Source organism: Haliotis asinina, chromosome 11, assembly GCF_037392515.1.
Source record: "Haliotis asinina isolate JCU_RB_2024 chromosome 11, JCU_Hal_asi_v2, whole genome shotgun sequence".
Taxonomy (NCBI): domain Eukaryota; kingdom Metazoa; phylum Mollusca; class Gastropoda; order Lepetellida; family Haliotidae; genus Haliotis; species Haliotis asinina.
In genome coordinates, this window is record NC_090290.1 from 40,802,375 (window position 1) to 40,821,592 (window position 19,218).

General features: G+C 40.9%; 1 protein-coding gene across 1 annotated transcript; it reads right to left on the reverse strand.

The window, feature by feature from the left end:
- Positions 1-1,931: 1,931 nt before the first annotated feature.
- LOC137256578 (uncharacterized) lies at positions 1,932-18,546 on the reverse strand. Its single transcript, XM_067794447.1, has 10 exons — positions 18,511-18,546; positions 15,508-15,623; positions 14,764-14,890; positions 14,310-14,450; positions 12,043-13,924; positions 11,558-11,713; positions 5,675-6,166; positions 5,100-5,311; positions 3,904-3,991; positions 1,932-3,724 (listed from the first exon to the last, which is right to left on the reverse strand). Exons 1-10 carry the CDS (start codon positions 18,544-18,546, stop codon positions 3,294-3,296), a joined length of 3,681 nt encoding a protein of 1,226 aa, XP_067650548.1. The 3' UTR covers positions 1,932-3,293.
- Between the last annotated feature and the right edge of the window lie 672 nt (positions 18,547-19,218).

Consider the following 19,218-nt stretch of genomic DNA (forward strand, 5'->3'; position numbering starts at 1 on the left):
TATACCCATGTGTGAAACGAACCCGGGTCTCCGACATGACGATCGAACACTTTAACCACTAGGCTACCAGTACATGTTTGTTACCTCGCGTCGAATGTGTTGACGTTGCATGAAAGCGATTCGAGCAGAGTTTGTATTAGCATATGTGATAATTGGAAAATATTTCACGATTATAAAATACCGTTTCAGCTCCTCGCGAGGTGTTTTCGGTGTTCCCCATCAATTACACCAATCACTACATCTATTCTTGTATACTCTATACCAAAAGAGACCAACAATTTACACGTTTGAGGCGAAATATACTCTTAGAGTAAAGTAAGGCTATACAGCGGTCACCGTAACAAAACATTTAGTTCGTTATACAGTTACGACTTACGACAGGTCGACTTACACTTACGACAGGTAGCCGGGACAAAAGAAACAATTCCTTATATCCGTCAGTTCGTTATAAGCGTGTTCGTTATAACCGTATTTTACTCTGTATGAAGACACCCGCTTTAATACTGAGACCTCCGTGAAACACCCTGGATAATATCAGTCAGAGAGTTGAACTAAGTACACTTGAACATTGAGATACTACTGTAACTTGACTTTATCCAGTGGTATTCGTCTGTCAAAATCTCCTTGGTGGAATTCAAATAGATTATGGATTATGAAAATGTATTATCCCTAACAAAGTATAAGTAAAGTTTACACCAACGAACACGTCATTGATGATTTCATATTTTTATCGCCTAATGCATACTATTGAGTCCATTGTTCTATTTGCATTGCTTTTTCAACGCTTCAATGTATTGCACTGTTTAAGCTTGATTTGTTGAGTGTGTTTTACCCGTCTTAAATGATTTTAGTAAAATAATTTAATACAAACCAATAAAGCTTGTTTTTATTTTCCTCTTGTATTTGCGAGGAACTGGTATTCACACTTAGGCAGTGCTGACTAAACTTTTGACATGCTTTAGCCGGAAACACACTCTCCCCGCTGGTTGGTTTGTTGGTTGTTTTACGCCGCACTGAGCAATACTGCAGCTATAAATATATAAGCGGCGGTCTGTAAATATTCTAGTCTTGACCAGACCATCATATCATAAACAGCATGAGCATCGATCTAAGCAATTTGTATGTGTCAGCCAAGTCAGCGGGACTGACCACCTGATCGTTTTAGTCGCCCTTTACGACAATCATGGGTTGTTGAAGGTCAATTCTAACCCCGGTCTTCACGAATCCGCGTGGACTGAGTATGGTACTGTCCAGGAGTGGCTGTTTACTGCTCACAAAAGCGGAACGGTTTTCCAGCTGGACTGTGTTTGGATTAGCAGGTCATCTTTACTCGGAGTTAATATCAAGGCGAGGTTCTGATCACGAAGAACAGTTCACGCAGGTCACGCATTCTGACGATCTACTATCGCAGCAGGCATATATACATATTGGTACGGTTATATGATGCAAATGAATGAATGAATGAATGAATGAATGAATGAATGACTCAGAGAGTATATGTTTGGGTCTGTATGACCCGGGAAATGTCGCATATGTATGCGTGCTTCTGTATGTCAGTCTCTGTGTTTCTGTACTTCCCTTCTCGACGCCCACCACTCGCGTACTTGCCTCCCTTGCCTGTGGCAGGATCGCTTGGATTATAATCACAGTGACCATACTACATACAATGTTACATGCATTTAGTCCTTGACACCCACCCACGAAGACGTATTAACTGAATATTATATATTTACTATAATTCATTTATCGTTCTACTTTGAACGATATCATGAAACGTTTCAAGCTTAGAGTAGGGAAAATGATGTCCCCTTTTCACTACCAGCAGCATCCGCAATTCGTGCAGTTTGAAGGTTGGAACAGGCTCAAAACAGCAGTGAACTTCTTGACTCACAAATCATCAGCTCATTTGGTAACATGTTCAGAAGACAAGATTTGCAAGGTTATCATATTTATTATAAAAATGTGCAATAATATAAATACAAATACATTTAGTATATACAGTATAATAGACAATAAAATCATCACTATATTCATCATCACCATCAACATCATCACACTAACGTTGTCGGGACACGCCCCATACACATATGCTAATATATTTATAAGGGTTTTTAATCCGTTTCTGTGCAACACCATGGCTCGAGAACTGAGAAATCAATCAATAGCTTCTCTGTATCTGAGAGCGACCATTCTTAATAACTATTAAGGAAATATCGCCACAAAATTGTGTCAGTTCTACACGTATTTATTATAAGCAAATCAACAAATGTATATCTACATCTGATTCTTTTCAATATACCATTCATAATTAAAAATTAGTTCAAACTGCTTCAAGTTTTTTGTATGTATGTCATACTAAAAAATATCCCTTTCATATCTCACTCCTTGTGAGTGTGCCTGTCCCTTGCATTCTGTTTATTCGTACCGCATATATATTCATTCTGCTGCTGGCAGAGTGTTTTTCCTTTTCAATTTTGCACAAGGCTAAAGACGATGAAATGTTCCGCATCAGCGCGTCACTTTTATTTGTGCGCGTGACATTTTTATTGCCATCTGAAAAACATAATTTTGACTTTGACGCGTCCAGATCATCCATTTGTCCACTATAAAATGAGTGTCTGTAAGAACAAATGTGACTGAACCTACATCTCATTAACACGTGCTAAACATCCCAACCCGTATTTCTGAGAGAACAAGAAATGAAAATGTGTTCCTCCCTCGTCACTTATTTTCAAACAAAACTTTAAAAAAAGTCCTATCGCCGTCGTGACTTTTGACAAAAATGTGCCCGAGAAACATTTAATTATTTCTATGCAGCCTAACCTGTGCTCAAACCCTTTCTGTCATGAATACACTATGTTTATATCAAGATAATTCCCCTTGGCATATGGTGATGGACGTCATGGAGTGAAGAAATATCACTAATAATTGCTGTTCAAAGTAAACCATTTACAGATCGTTAGTACCATTCAGAACTATGCACTGTTTGCCATTTCAGGTCAATAAGACTTTGGATATAGATGATACAGCACCTCTAAGAACACTTAAATAATTCAGTTATACAAGATGGCTGCTTGCAGCCGCACACATGATCTGATGTTTTCGTGTTAATTAGGTTCCGTTCGTTCACAAAAGTACAAATTGAGAATTTTTCCTCGTGACCATTTACAATGGCCATATGAACTATGTCCTGTTCTGCAAGGCCACTAAAGATGCCCACAGTGTCCTCATCATATGACAATTCTTTTAATTACATGGACAGAAACAAACGGTGAAAAATATCCAGTGAGTATTCACTTCTTCTCGCATACCCACATTGGCCGGACGTCGCCGTATAAACACCTAGCGAGCTTGCGCAGTAGATAGTTCACTCTGCACACGGTAAGTCCGATAACTTGTATTGTCAAAGTGAAACCATAGAGGGCGCCACTTATGACGCCATAGACGTTAAGACGGGACAGTGGCGATGACACTCCCATGTAGAAAAACGACAGCAGCGCCAACCATAGAGCGTTGATAACCAGCACTGCTGTCAAACTCCTATTCCTTAGTATCCGCAAACGTTCCGCCAGTTCTTCCTTCTCAAGGCCAAGGTTGACGTCATTTCCGAGAAGTGATCCCCGTAGGTTTTCCCAGAATGCATTTTCGTTCCGGTCTTCTTCACTTCCGTCCGTCAGATTTGTAATTTGTGAGGAAACGGTCTCTTTCAACAGTTCGCCGTCATCTAATTGGGAAAAAAATATATCTTACACGTCACTTTACATGAAACTAAATGAATTTATTGAGAACGTTTCTATTGTCATTAAACTTGATTGCATACACACATAATTGTATGATTACTGTGACAGTTATATGTATTTTTAAAAAGAAAATTGAACAAAATAAACAAAGCAAACAACACACCCTCACTCCGAACTCCCTTGTTTTTCTTCTTTCGTCTGAACTTCTTCAAAGGCGCAAAGCATGTCAGCTTAGGTATTTTAGCCTTGGTCTAAGAGAGAAGGCAGAACATTACATCACCGTTTATTATGAGTACTGTAGAGTCACGAAGGTTGCATTCGATACTGGGAAAGTGAAATGATCCTACATATACCCATTCAATTTATACACTTAAAAAAAGTAGGAGATCTTCATTTCTTTAAATTTACGATTGAAAATATTTAGGAGATTTATCGGAGTCAATCAGTGTTGATATGATATTATTGAATGTTTTGTTTTCCTTACAACCATAGTTATTTGGCATGTAGTCGTTTTTGAAGGATGATTGGTGTATGGCATGTAATTTGCATGTATACGATTTTCATTTTAATTTTTAAGTTTAGAAACAAACACTAACAAATGTTTGATGCATGCTGAGTGTCAAAATTAATGTTCTAAGTGATTTCTCCACCTTCTTAAAAAAAACGTCAAAATCAAGAATGGGATCCCATGCGCGTGTGTGTGGCTACTGCGTTGTGCACGTGCATATCATGCGTTGTGTTTAGGGGTGGTAATAGAGGGAAATGGTGGTGCGTTCAAAGGATCTCTGTCCTTGAAACGTTTGTTAACGTTTACACTTCCTATCCAAATTGAAAGTTCATTATCCCTTACTTTTGAAGAGTATATTACACCTAAAGTTGATCAAATGTTGATCAAATATCTTTAAATGTCTACTAAGCAGCATGTAACTACACTTCATTTAACAACTGAATGTCGTATCTTTATGGCGTGTTTACTTGGCGCCATAACTGGTTTATCCACCAAGACAGTGAGAGAGTGAATGAAAATGATTTTACGCCGCTTCTAGCAAAATTCCGGCAATATTACTGCACCAGAAATGTTCATCACACATTGTGGGGAATCGAACTTGGGTTTAGGCGTGACGAGCGAACGCTTGAACCACTATGCTAACTCCCACCAAACAGGCGTTAACATGCCGAAATACTTCTAGAACATTATAGTAGCTAAGCCATATTCCTGCTACGTCTCCAATTACAAATAAAAGCTCTCTTACCAGCAAAAAGAGTGACTGATATTATGAACACAGGATTGCGGCAGAGAGTTACAATGAAACCAGTTGTACTACATCATGTAAGACACTGAGGACACTGAGGACTTACCGAGTCTCTCGTGCCCCAACTCTGGTCAATGATGTTGGCGATGCTGTATATGGGGAGAAGGACGTGCATGGCAGGGAAGATGAAGAGGTAGGCGAAGCCGTATACAATCTGGTAACTCTCTCGTGGATGGGCCAAAGCAGCGTACACCAGACTCAAGGTCAACATCAAAATGACGTAATGTTGCTGGAACCGGAAGTGACCGACAAAGATTTCTGAAAAGAACCGAAATGAATACGATGATATGCTCATGATGTCAACCACTAGTTGTTCTAGTCCAGAAACGATTCCATACAGTGCGCCGCCGTAGAGCTCTAATATTACAGAGTACAAAGTTAATAAACAGGCAAAACGAAAAACATATATTGATGATGTGGGTTATGTGTTTTAGATTCCGTATCGTCACTTTACTTTCACTTTTGCTGGAATAACCATTGGCGTAAAACCATTTTCACTCACTCACTCACTTTCAGCATTGTATTGACCTCCATTTTCGGATAAGTGCATATATTACTTTGTTCTAAAGAACATCGAGTTATTGAAATGTTACTTTACTTATGTGCAACATTTCGACCCACCGTTGACCATTGTAGCAACGATCTTATACGATCCCCAGACTGCAACCGCAAAGAATACAATTCCCATGAAGAAAGTCAACACTGACGTCGCTATGGTCTGCCACCGAGTGCTGGCTTTGGTACAGAATATGGCGTAAACATAGACTATGACAGCCATTGGCACCGTGGTGTATATGTAGGGGACATCGAACACCAGTTCCAGACCAGCAGTGATCATGACGATGGCAGTGCCGGGGGTGATGACGTTGTTAACGAACATGTTGACGAGGTAGCTGACGTAGACGAAGGTAAAGCAGTCGTTGTTGCGAACGAGGCGTACAAGGTTCTGGACCACTAGGAGAGCGTTGGCGATGTCGGAGAGAATCCACCGACGTCTTTGTTTGAAGAATTCCTCGAAAGTGTCGGGGCAGTAGGTGGTGTTGTCGGCGAAGGCGGAGAAACGAAGACGCCATCCGTTGATCATCATCAGCGTTGCCATCCATCGGTCCTCACCTTCCAAAACACAATGAATGAATGAATGAATGAGTGAGTGAGTTTTATTTTATGCCGCTATTGGTTCTATTCAAACTATATGACGACAGGGGTAACATGTGGAAAATCGGACCCTGAGAGACGCCAGACTCCACAACCCGCCCACACAACATTCCATCTAAGTCTATTTATATTTGATAAATATATGATGAATGCCCAAATATGTGCTATATCAACAAACTGTAAACATCTTTGCTGAACTGAAAAGCTGATAGAATGAATTCGACTGCACCATGAACATATGCCTAACAGGCGGCAGGCGTCTCTAAATACACGTAAAGACAAGTCAATTCAGAAGCCCGTTAATCAGATTCAGTGTTTCCGGGTAATTGGTACTTCCATAATCGGTGGAACAGAGGTATATATGTCACCGACTTCTTCACGTATCAACTTTTTGTTTGTGGTCTTTGTCGATTTTTTCCCACTTTGTTTATCTATTCTTTAATACCTCCACTCTGTTACATCTGCCCTACAAAACAGATTTTACATCCATCTTTCGTGAGCGGGAATCAAATGTCTATCCGATGCTGATGTGTTTGATAACGAAATGTGTTTCGCATTTTAGACCTAGAATTTGTTTCAGTTTTCATTTTTGCTAAAAAGCTTTTATAACTTGTAAAGCTTCGGTCGAAACACTGAGCGACCAATGCATGTCACTACCGTTCAACTTGTCTCTTTGCTTTGAGTGAATAACTTTGGTTTTACGCTGTTTTTAGCAACATTCGAGCAATGTCACAATGGACGCCAGAAACTTGCTTCACACAATGTATCCATGCTTGGAATCGAACCCGGGTCTTCAGCGTGACGAGCGACCGCTTTCATCACTAACCTTATCTACCATCACCTCTTCGCTTTGACATAAGCTGATGTTAGAAACAAATCTTTTATCAACTCAAATGGTAAATCCGAATTGAATCCCTTGTTCATAATTGGAGAAATTAAGTTTGCACTTAAGGATCACTGAGTTTTTATGCTTAAACGTACTTGCCCTGCAACCTTTCAAGACATACAAGACTGACCCGTTATGGTCCGGGGTAGAATATGGCTTCAGCAACCCACGTTTGCCATAAAAGGCGACTATGCTTCCCGTAAGAGGTGACTAACTGTATCTGGTGGTGAGGCTCGCTGACTTGGTTGACACATGTCATCGGTTCCCAATTGAGCAGATCGATGCTCATGCTGTTGATCACTGTATTGTCTGGTACAGACTCGATTATTTACAGACCGCCGCCATGTAGTTAGAATATTGCTGAGTACGGTATGAAACTCAACTCCCTCTCTCACATACAAGACTAGGCTTTTCGTTTACGTTTTCCAACCAATTCCAGAATATGTAAATAGAAAAGCCACCATGCGAAGTCTACACGCAATGGCGATTCCGTTGTACAATATTTGACGAACAACTAGTCACATTCAAAGCAAAAACACTATCGCAGCATCCACCTCTCGTCATTTCTACCGTGATATGTTTTTAACACCTTGATAGAATTCTTAAACAAACACGTCTCTTAACACAAGCCCGTCACCTGGGTCAACGTGGACTTCAAAAGTAGGTAGGGCATTTTTCTCTAACCCCCTCGTCCCCTCCCCCAACCCCGCTGACGTTAAAGACGTAACCACACGTCGGTGTTGAGACGTGGGGTTGGCCGTGACACTCTCGGCGGCGGGCGACCATGCATCACGACCCCTGGGAAAGATTATCTGATGTGCGTTAGACACACGTGAGGAATGCCCAGCGTGGGATGTGACGACATTCTCGACGCCCATATACACATGTACCTTTTTACTTCTGTTTAAAGTCGAATAGCTTAGGTAAACATAAAATTCTGCACTTAAACTTCCGTTACTGTTGAACGAATATATGTGAATATAGCGGGTTAAACAATAGGACTAAGAGAGTAAAATGTAATAGTTCGAACGAATTGTTTCCCTGCTCTCATGGCATCTTCGAATTCATTACAAAATACCCAAAAGCACAAGTATGACGTTATATATTTAATATAAACGCTCTGATCTTGCATTAATCTCTTAAGCTTTCGACCAGGACGACACCCGGGTAAGTCTTTAACAACCCATGATTGTCGTAAGGGGCAACTAAAGTGGTCGGGTGGTCAGGCTCGCTGACTTAGTTGACACATTGTCAGCGTTGACACATTGTCAGATCGATGCTCATGCTGTTTCCTCGCTGGATTATCAAGGACCCGATTATGTACAGACCGCCGCCACATACATGGAATATTATTGAGTGTGGCGTTAAATAAGAAACACACTAACCACATGTTAACGATGAGTTGCAAAATGTCACATTGTCTTCGAACAGGAGATATTTTTACAAAAAGGAACCGTTTACAAGTTATCTTAATAAAACGTATCTAAAAGGTGTCCACATAATTCCTTAATGTTCAGAAAGTGTAAAATTCAACACAGCAAATATTATAGATGTGACCGGGCTGTATCACACGGGCAGATGTACGCGCCAAAAACCAACCAATTTATGAAACACATTGCAGTGAATTTATCATCCCATTGGAACTGTTTGATGAAACATTCAAAATGATAACAGAGAGGGAAAATGTACTTGTTTCTTTTAGATAAATTTAAGTCAATCTTTTCCTATAATATTCGAGCAAGCACTACCCAGGTTGACTGGTACTACGTGTAACAGGGAATCAGAAATAGAATATTACTTATAAAAAGAAATTATTTAATTTTAAACCATGATGTGTCGAACTCAGGCCAATGGAAACGTTCGACTTATCCGAATGTTCGACATATCCTATAGAAATAGTGAGAAATATAAGACAATGGGCAGGGGCCGAGGGATACGTTCGATACAACCGAAAATTCGTCTCAACCGAGTTCGAGACATTGGACTTCGACTGAACAGTTAACTACAGTTGTAACGAGCTCATTTGCGCTATAACAGTAGTTCCTTGCAACGGCCATGTTTCACGGTGGCTGAAATTTAAACAAGCAAGAAATGATCATTAAATGGTAAATAATGCATTTTTATCACGAATACCCCAGCTCTGGTATTAACCAAACGTTTGCTGCAATTTAATAACTTCCTAAATGTTTGGTCAGATTGTATTCTTATGTGTATCATTCCCATGAAGTTTATCTATGAAATTCAGGTTGACATTCCTGTGTTGCCCTACTATGTATGCTGGCATATGAGCACGGCCCGAGTCTCCAGTGCCACACTGTCGCCGCGTAAAGGTCATCAAAGGTCATTTCCGCCAGTGTTCTCACTTGCCTTGACCTTTATAAGGAAAATACGTAGTATAGGTTCACAGAGACAAAAATTCGAGAAATGCTGAAAAAGTCGTCGGTACAAAGGGTGAAAACTGGTGCAGCAAACATAAGCGCTGAACTGAAATAGTTGACAATGTTCCAACAGCCGCATTAAATCATAAGAGTGATGTATCCTCCAACATCAACCACCCGTGAAGGTCCCGGGGTAGAATAAGCCTTCAGCAACCCATGTTTGCCATAAAAGGCGACTATGCTTGTCGTAAGAGGTGACTTACGGGTCCGATTCGCTGATTTGGTTAACACATGTCATCGGTTCCCAATTGCGCAGATCGTTGTTCATGTTGTTGGTCACTGGATTGTCTGGTCCAGACTTGATTATCAACAGACTACCGCCATATAGCTGGAATAGTGCTGAGTGCGGCGTAAAACTAAACTCACTCACTCACTCCAACGTCAACCAATATAAAACTTTTCGAACCTGCGTGAAAAGAATCCAGTCATTCACTTGACGATATGGATATGGAAGCCTAAATTCGGAGGATCGGCATCAACCCATTCCGATGCTTCAATGGCTAAGTGTCCAACAAACCTCCAGTGATAATACTATTGTTCTCGAGAGGCAATATTTCTTGTCATATCCCGATGCGATGAGGGAGTCATTACTTTAATATCATCCCTCTGCCCTGGGATATTACTTCAATATCATCCCTCTGCCCCCGAACTTTGAATTGGTACTTGTTTTGCCGATTGACATGACTACGTCTTGTCATCTCTAAATATGATAGTAAAACGTGACATTGTTGACAAGTTCCAACATGCATAGTGCCGACACCCGGTTTCGAAAACGTATCCTTTCCCTTACTAGCACGGCGATTTTATCCATTTGGCTACGAAGAATCGTGTGAAGAGAGATTGTTTCTCGTTATGAACCGTGTGTTCCTCGCAAAACGGTTAGTGCAAACAGTGCATGTGTAGGGCACGGGCAGCCCGTGCGAAGCACATGTATTGCGCGTGCAAGGCGAGGCGTCGACTGACAGTCTCATCCCAGTTAATCTTCATCACTGAGAACCACATACTGAACTTATATCTGAAGTATATCCTTGGTAGGTGTATGAGATCGGTAAAGCATGACCCGTGGCCATTACGAAGAAGAAAGGCAGTTTTGCCGAGGGCATTCCTGAGGGAAAACAACCTTTCTTCTTCGCAATGCCCACGGGTCATGCTTTATCCTGTACTTAGTTTCTTAAACATCATAAATCTGCTCTCTTCTGCAGCGTAGTCTAAATAGCTAATGTCATAAGAACTCAAAATCTTCAGTTTTATCAGAGTGCCGTTGTACAAAGCGCTCTAAGGGCCAAGTTGGTCGTTATCTCGTATATCGACTTGTCTAAAGTCCTTGTTCATGGGTGCACCCTCTTTAGGAAGCAAAGAACGTGGAAAACTATAACCCTGGTAAATCAACTAAAGGCTAACAAGCTCCAATTAAACGGATTATCGATAGGAAAATGCAATGCGGTTATAAAAAGGAATGGCGCGGGTTAAACATGTAACCATGTAACATTAAACCCGTGAAGATCAGCGTCCTTTGCTTGTCGTAAGAGGCGACTAACTGGGTCGTGTGGTCGGGCTCGCTGACTTGGTTGAAATACCATCGTATCCCACTTGATTAGATCGATAACCATGCTTTTGATCAGCGGGTTGTCTGGTCCAGACTCGATTATTTATAGACCACAGCCGTATAGCTGGACTATTCATGAGTAAGTCAGCGAAAACAACATGTGTCCGCCGTGAAAGATAACCGGCAACACCGGTGGCATTAAGTTTGGCAAAAATGAGTGTGGTTAATACTAAATCCACACAGTACGACAAACAGATAAACATATTCGTCATTTTTACTGTTTAACACTGATACGGATATTTCTGGAACTATCAGCAGGTGTTATTGTCATCATTCGCCATGCAAATTTTGCAGTCACAGCACAACTTCAAAATCCCAACAATAGAAAACTATGCACCCATAAAATTATCAGGGAGGCACAATAAAGGAAACTAACAATAGTCACAAAGGATATTGTCAATACAACGATGAAAGCATACCTGTGTCTTTGACGTAGACAGTGAACGGGGTTTGTGTGGGCGTGGCATATTTCTTCATGACGTCCCTGATGGCGCTGGCCCGATAGAGACTGAAGCATCCTGGAGCGCACATCACCGACCCGATCACGTTCTGGGCGTTCTTGATCATCCAGAAATCTGAAAATTCAAGAAGGGCATTTTATACAAATTGTTTTCGTTTTCTCCATCACAGAAGCAATGCATTACATATTTCGATATTAATATTTGGTAAACATTATGATATTGTTGACTTAATGGAAATAATATAACAAGTAGAAAAGGCTAATTAATGACTCCCAATTTGATATTGAGAGACCATTGATTCAAAGTAAAGAAACAGCTGTGGGATTAACCGTCGTAAAGTCAAATAAAATCAATCATGGTGACTTAGCTCTGTAATACAAGTAAAGGATCTGAAATTATGGAAAAATAAAATGCAGTGAAGAAAGGTTAAACTTGGAACGCACCTTTAGCATATTCAAACTTCTGATGCCATACGATGGAACTGACATGTTTTCCAACCGGATGTGTTCGTCCACAGGCGCCACCTAGTCGGTTGTCGCTGTTACAAAGGTGAAGTAACTCTAAGACTGCATCATCTTTAAACTCCATGTCAGCATCGGTAGCAAGGATGTACGTGTGGTCATCATCGTACTCGGTGTCTAGGTTAACCCGAACTTGACCTCCTTCCTTTGACCAGGGGTCACGTTCTCCGTCCAGTTGCCTTCCTTCCGGGATGAATCCTGCACCGGAAGTTACTCCTGGTTGACCTTCCTTGACTGGAAATGGTTTCCCGTTGTCGTCAATAAATCCAATATTGAAAACTCCTTTCCGATGTTCTTCCTTCTGGTCCATTTCCACGGAGTTAGAGTCTGTGCTCTCCGTGTCAAGTCGAGCTTGTGAACTACTGTGGCTAATGGGAGGGGATGATTCGTCGACTGAAGCAAACCCTTGGTCATCGCTGTCCATGTTATCTGTCTTGGTGTATCTTTCAAGATTGGGGTACAATGACTCCATTGTCTTGTTGAACTCTTTCAGCACAAAGCTGTTGGTTTTGGCTGGCTCGGCATCGTAAGTGGAATCAGTTGAAGCTAAGGTTTCTCTTGTGGGTGATTTGGTGAGTTTCACGTTCTTACAGTTTTTCTCCCCAAGAAGTTTTCTGTACTTCATGACGTAGTTAATGTACATGCACTGACTCCATCTTTTCTTCGGTTTAACCTTACCGGGATCCTTAAAATGTACAAACATAGGCATTCCTCCTGGGAAAGTCCATCTTAGCTGTACCCCATACGGTGTCTCTATCGTCCTAGCATGGTTTATGTCCATGCCAAGATTATGGATCAATAACCCGATAAGTTGTTGACCAAACTCTTGTAGTTCTCTGCCCCGGACGCCATTATCCATGAATATGTGAGCCTCCAGTAAACACCGAGTGAATTTCTCAGACAAGCTCAACCCTCTCAGACTGTATAGCAGTCTTTCTGTCTCATAATCAGCTTCTCTGTACATTGTTGTACAAACGTAAATCCTGCTCGTCTTTCCAGCGTTCTTCCCCAAGGTGAATGCTCTGTCAAATCCATCATGACGGTACGATAAAAGAAGGTGCTGGTCAAAGAACACGCTACTCCATCCGTATGAGAGGAACATTGTCTCAAACGGTATGTACAATGAAGACGGCTTTCTCACAAACTCTGACGTCCTGATGATATAGGGAACTGCCCAGGATATCGCGAGAATTCCGCTTGCGATGAGAAGAGGGGTTGTCCCGCCGAAATCCTGGACCTCCTCAGCAAGGTACACATAGGGAGCCAGAACTCCTACGCACAATAATATGGCGGTGACTGTTGATGAGAGCGAAGGTAATACCATCCCTGCTAAAGGTTGGCAGAAGGCAACAGAAAGGTACGTGAATCCATGAGCTAAGAGCCCTGCCAACATGTTCAGTCCCAGAGGGAGGAGCAGCTTGTAAGACAGCACCCCTGAGAAATTATCTCTAAACTGTGTCAGCATCTCCTGCACGCTGGAGTCCGAAGTTCTGAGGAAGACTTCAAAGGCAAGGAACACGATAACAAAGATAGTCCTTAGAAATCCATAGAATAGCTGGACCCTCTTTGGGCTTGGAGTAAACCCGAGGCTTGTTGTCTGAATCTGTGTCTGAACTGATGATGTCCAGACGATGGCCAGTCCAAGAGTTGACACACCCATGCTGATTGCCTGCAGCCAGCCCAGAACTCCGTAGAACCAAAGAACTCCTGCCGCCAAGCTAGGGGCGATTACTGTGTACACACCTCCTATAGCCCTTCGCCGGAAGCAGTGAGACCCTTTTGACTCGCCACTTTCATCATCAGTCTTTATAAAAAAGAAATATTAGTATTAAGAAATCATATAATGTACTAACATTTCATATAATATATACACCAGTCAAGCAATGTTGTGTCGGACTCTGATAATTCGATATCTTGGAGAAAGCTATACATACACTTAAATATACATAAAATGTACAAGATTTTTTTTTCAGAATGATACGTGATGATATGCCCTTGTCGGATGCCTCGATCGCGAAGTTCGGTTAACTCGATATATTTTCTTGAGTATCGGTACAAAGGTGTTCGACTGTATATCAAACCATTTATTTACACTGAACAAAACAATAACACTGATGCAATTAGAGTGGACATAAAATATTTAGGTCTTAGTACTCAAGGCTGCCCAAAAAATAGAGGATTGAAATTACCTTCTTGATGTCATTCATGATGATTGAGATTGAGAACACGCCACTCATCGCCGGAAGTATGATGTATACCGGAAGTACTGTAGCCACCACGGTGGTAAACACAACTACGCATGCGCTTTCCACGATGCAAGCAGTAATGCCCTACAACAATATTTGCATTTTCTCTTATTATTCCCGACAAAGGAAACATTCCTGCACATGTATTAGATTAATGAAGGAAGTATGAGAATAGACTTTACAAATATAAAAGTAGAATTTCAATCAGACTTTAAATCTTGAAAACACTCTCTTTCGTTCAATTCATTTTCTTTATTCAGTATAAATATCAACGGCCCCTGAACAAAATAATACAAAATAATCATTATCAGGACAGTGAATGTCTGAGAAATAGAGAGTGTCCCTAATAAATGTTGCAACATTCAACGAAATATTTGTGCCTCGTTCATGCACCTACCAAGACGAGATTTTTCAAGGGAGGTAACTGTGTTTCCTTTGCCACAGTAAGAAAGGAGATGTTCCACAGCATCTCAAACATGGAGAACACATACGGAAACAGGATCAGTAGTCCCACAGTGAAATACCTGGCAAAGAAAGGCACACATAAGGTGAAAAAAGCAGACCAGCAATAAAGAATTGAACGCGATTGAAAACAGTGTTTAAACCAACACAATACATGTTATCAAAGCTGTTTATGCATTTACGCCAAGTAGAGAACACGGCAGTGTGTTGAATTTGACAACTCTGGTCTGACCTGCAACGTTTCGCCTTTATTATTGTCTTTGCTGAATCACAGCCATTGATCCTGATCTACATGAGAAAATACCAGTGAGTGAGGTTTTTTTTACGCAGCAATTAGAAATTTTCCAGCAATACTCCGTCAGGGGACACCAGAAATGGACGTCACACATTGTACCCATGTGGGAATTTCAAACCGCGCCTTCAGCGTGATTAGGGAATGGTTTAACCACCAGGCTCCCTCACCGCCTCAGAAGATAACAAAAGCACATGACCAGGGCCCACTTGCACAAAGTGATCTTAGCGCTACAACTATCTTAAGCCTATACTGGAGAATGGGAGTTACAATCATTGTAGTGCTAAGATCGCTTTGTGCAAGTGGGCCCTGATAATATGTACTGATAAATAAGACGTTAAACTCGCTCATTCACTCACTTACTCACGCACGTGCCAGCTGACTTACCCCGCTTCAAAGGAGACGTCAGAATGTCGAAGAACCCTGAGCGTCCACACCAACGTCACCTTCTCCATCGTCATCAGCACCCACATGATGACGAAGAGCAGGCTCGGAAACACCACCTGGTAACAGAGGGAAGCAAGAACCTTGTCACTTAAAAATCGTAAAATACATGTGTACCTTTCACCCGAAGGAGTAAATATTACGAATAAACCTACGAAATTTCGTGGTTAACAATCTATGAAATTTCGTGGTTAACAATCAACGATTTTGATGTCCGAAAACGGTCTTTGACGTTTACAGTCAAAATGTTCAATCCCAACCTTAATACAGGCGTCTCATCTACGAGACAGTATTGTCGGAATGCCCTGTGATATCTACTTTCTCCAGCACCTCCACTCCCAGCCCCATCTCCAATATTTTTAACCTCAGGGCCCACTTGCCCAAAGCGATCTTAGCGCCACGATTATCCTAATCTTGTGTTGAAGAATGGGAGTTACAATCATTGTAGCGCTTACATCGCTTTGAGCCAGTCAGCCCGGAAAGTTTAATTATATGGTAATTATCCCAATCGGTACCCATTTTCTTTGGGATCAACGGAGTATTTGTTGGGAATCCTAGAAACTCTCAAGAATCAAGCAGACAACGCATCCATCCTCCATGGAAAGTACTCACTGTCTGTGATTAACGGTGTAGTAATAGTAATATACGTTTTACGCCACTTTTAGCAATATTCCAGCAATATCACGGCTGGGGACACCAAAAGTGGGCTTCACTGTACCCATGTGGAGAATTGAAACCGGGTTTTCAGCGTGACGAGCGAACTCTTTAACCAGTAAACCACCCCAACCCCCCACGCGTTGCACATCCCACGCGTTGCACATCATGAATTGCAAACGTAGAAAGCAAGGAGATATTTAAGGCATTCGTTGTATTAACTGGTACATGTATATGTAACCCATTGAGATAAGCGGATGAAAGAGGTCACTCATTCATGAGGAACATTGCTTTCGTGCTGTCGCCATGAAATTGAATCTGAATTATTGTTTGTCTTCATCAGAGCTGGTTGTCTCATCTGCTTTAACTATTTGTGTTCCTTGTTACCACACACGCGAAAAGGAGATTAATGGATAGACAGACACCTGTAAAGCTTTCATTCCCCTACAGTGTTTGTTTACACCTGTGTCCAACAGGTGTAAGTTCGTGCTTCAATATGGCACTACTTTCCTACTTCCGCGTGACGCTCTCTGTAACAGATTCATACGCCTGGTGGCCCTTGAAACGGGACAAAAAGCAGGTTTAATGTTTAGGGACATGTGTACTTGGTATTATGAGTTTTAGTGACAACGTTCAGAATATTACAAAATAACACTACCAACTGTAATTCAGTCTCTAACAGTTCCTGGAACCATTGCTAGCGGACGATGACAAAGAAACATATGCTAACACTTTTCACAAGACTTTTATGATATTTTTCGCTTTTATTTACTTTATAACATTTGTATAATATCACGAATTTGTCACTCTTCACATTATTTCTATCTTTTCGGCATATCGTTTTTGAAAAGTTTACAAAGTTATCGTGTTAATGATGATATAATACAGTACAGCTCAAATTCATGATGGAAAAGGATAGGTTGGGCCTCTATAGCAGTGGATACTTGACCATCGTTTTTTTCCAAATAAGCTGATGGGTAAGTGGATAATTATATTGTATATATGTATTTTATTAAGAGGGCAATATTTTAATTATACGTTAGACATTTAACGGAAGATATGTGGCATCTTGGATACATCAGCAGCAGCAGCAGCAGCACTGTCTTCATCAACGACATCGTCCACAGCTATGTTATGTGGCGTCATATTCATGAACGTCATCCATTCATCTATAAATCACGCATGGTCAAACCGACTACATAATCGAGAGTGATTTTATTTTGACGCCGAGCTCTGCAATATTCCAGCCACATGGCGGCTGTCGGTAAATACCTAAGTCTGTATAATCAAATCAAGACCAAACAATCAAATGATAAACAGCGTGAGCAGCGATATCCGTATATGGGATTGGATGGCGTGTGCTAAACAATTCAGCGAACCTGACCACCGAACGACAAGCACGGGTTACTGAAGATCACCGGCGTGATATTGCTAGAAGACTGCTAAAAGCGGCGCCAAATCATGCTCACTACTGAAGATCAGATATTAGCGTTTACAACGAAATTATCTATTTCAAGCAGTTGAGTAAAGAATCCTTATAACTTGTGATTTATTGTCAAAATTGTCAACATTTTGCCTTGAAAGCAAAGATGTCAAGAATTACTAAATCATAAAATCAATGTTGCTTAACTGCGAAACAGATAAAAGAGCATATATCGCATGACGACAAGACAATCCAGTGATCAACAGCATGATTAACTACGGTATGTTGTGGAAATGCAACACTGTTGCAGTTGTGACTGTAACTGCATATGCTTTGACACCAACCTCGACCTTACAGGCAAAATAACGGTGAACACTAAGTCGGTGATATATGGTAAGTGAGTAAGAAAGTGAGTTTAGTTTTACGCCGCAATCAGCATTATTCTAGCTGTACAGGTAATTGGGTAATTAATCTGGACCAGGCAATCCAGTGATCAGCAGCATGAGCATCGATCTCCGTCACTGGGATACGAGTAAAACCAACTCGGCGAACCTGACCGTTAATTGCCTTTTACGACAAGCATGTGTTACTGAAGATCAGTTAAACCCAGGATCTTGATCGCTTACAGTATATAAACTTGATACCCAACAGACAGCTAACGATGCAGTAGTGATGTAAGCTGTGAGTCATAAGTCGTGAAGATTCCTTTTTTCGATTTTGCAGGAAATTTTGTTAATCATAATTATGGAAGTCCCCCCCGCCCCCCCCCCCCCTCCCCAAAAAAAAAAAAAAAAAAAATCATAACGCAGAATCCTATATATTTTCTGACACCTGACTAAAGTTTAAAAGCTGTTCCAAATTTGTCTTACCTTTGCAACCATCTGCATGGTTGTCGACTGCGTCATGTCCGTCCACGATAAGCGTATCCTTGCACAAATCTGTAACTCTGATGTACTGAATATTCCGGAGGTTCTGTGAACAAACCGTTTGACCACTGGCTACTTTCCACTGATACAGTTCACCATATCCTGCATCTGAAACCATCATCATCATCATCATCATCATCATCATCAAAACAATTTTATAGCACCAATTCCAGTCCAAAAGTATTTCTTTGTAGCGCTCCCTGAACAACTCGAAAAAGAAGAGTTAGACACTCTGTTTTTTTTTCAAACAAAAACTCTTAACCTTATATAATGACAAAAGTTTTGAAACCGCAAAATAATCATTGAAACACACATAAACAACACAATGTGTTGACAGAATATGAAGCTGTAAAGCTATAACCTAAGGGTACACAGATCTAAGAATGGTCTGAATATACTTCAAATTGTTAACAATGTCGCTTATTTAATGGAATGCATATAAAGAAACATACATTTGCATTTACAAATATATAAATCTGAAAATATTTTATATCTGAAACAGAATGATTTAATAAAATATTTCTCTTTTTGTAATCAATAAAAAATATATAGACAAAAAAAGTCCCCGGGGATGGCGAGACCACTTACCCCTGTCATGCGCCTCAACTCTAAAACGCGAACATGCAAAATTCTCATTTTATACTCGCGAGG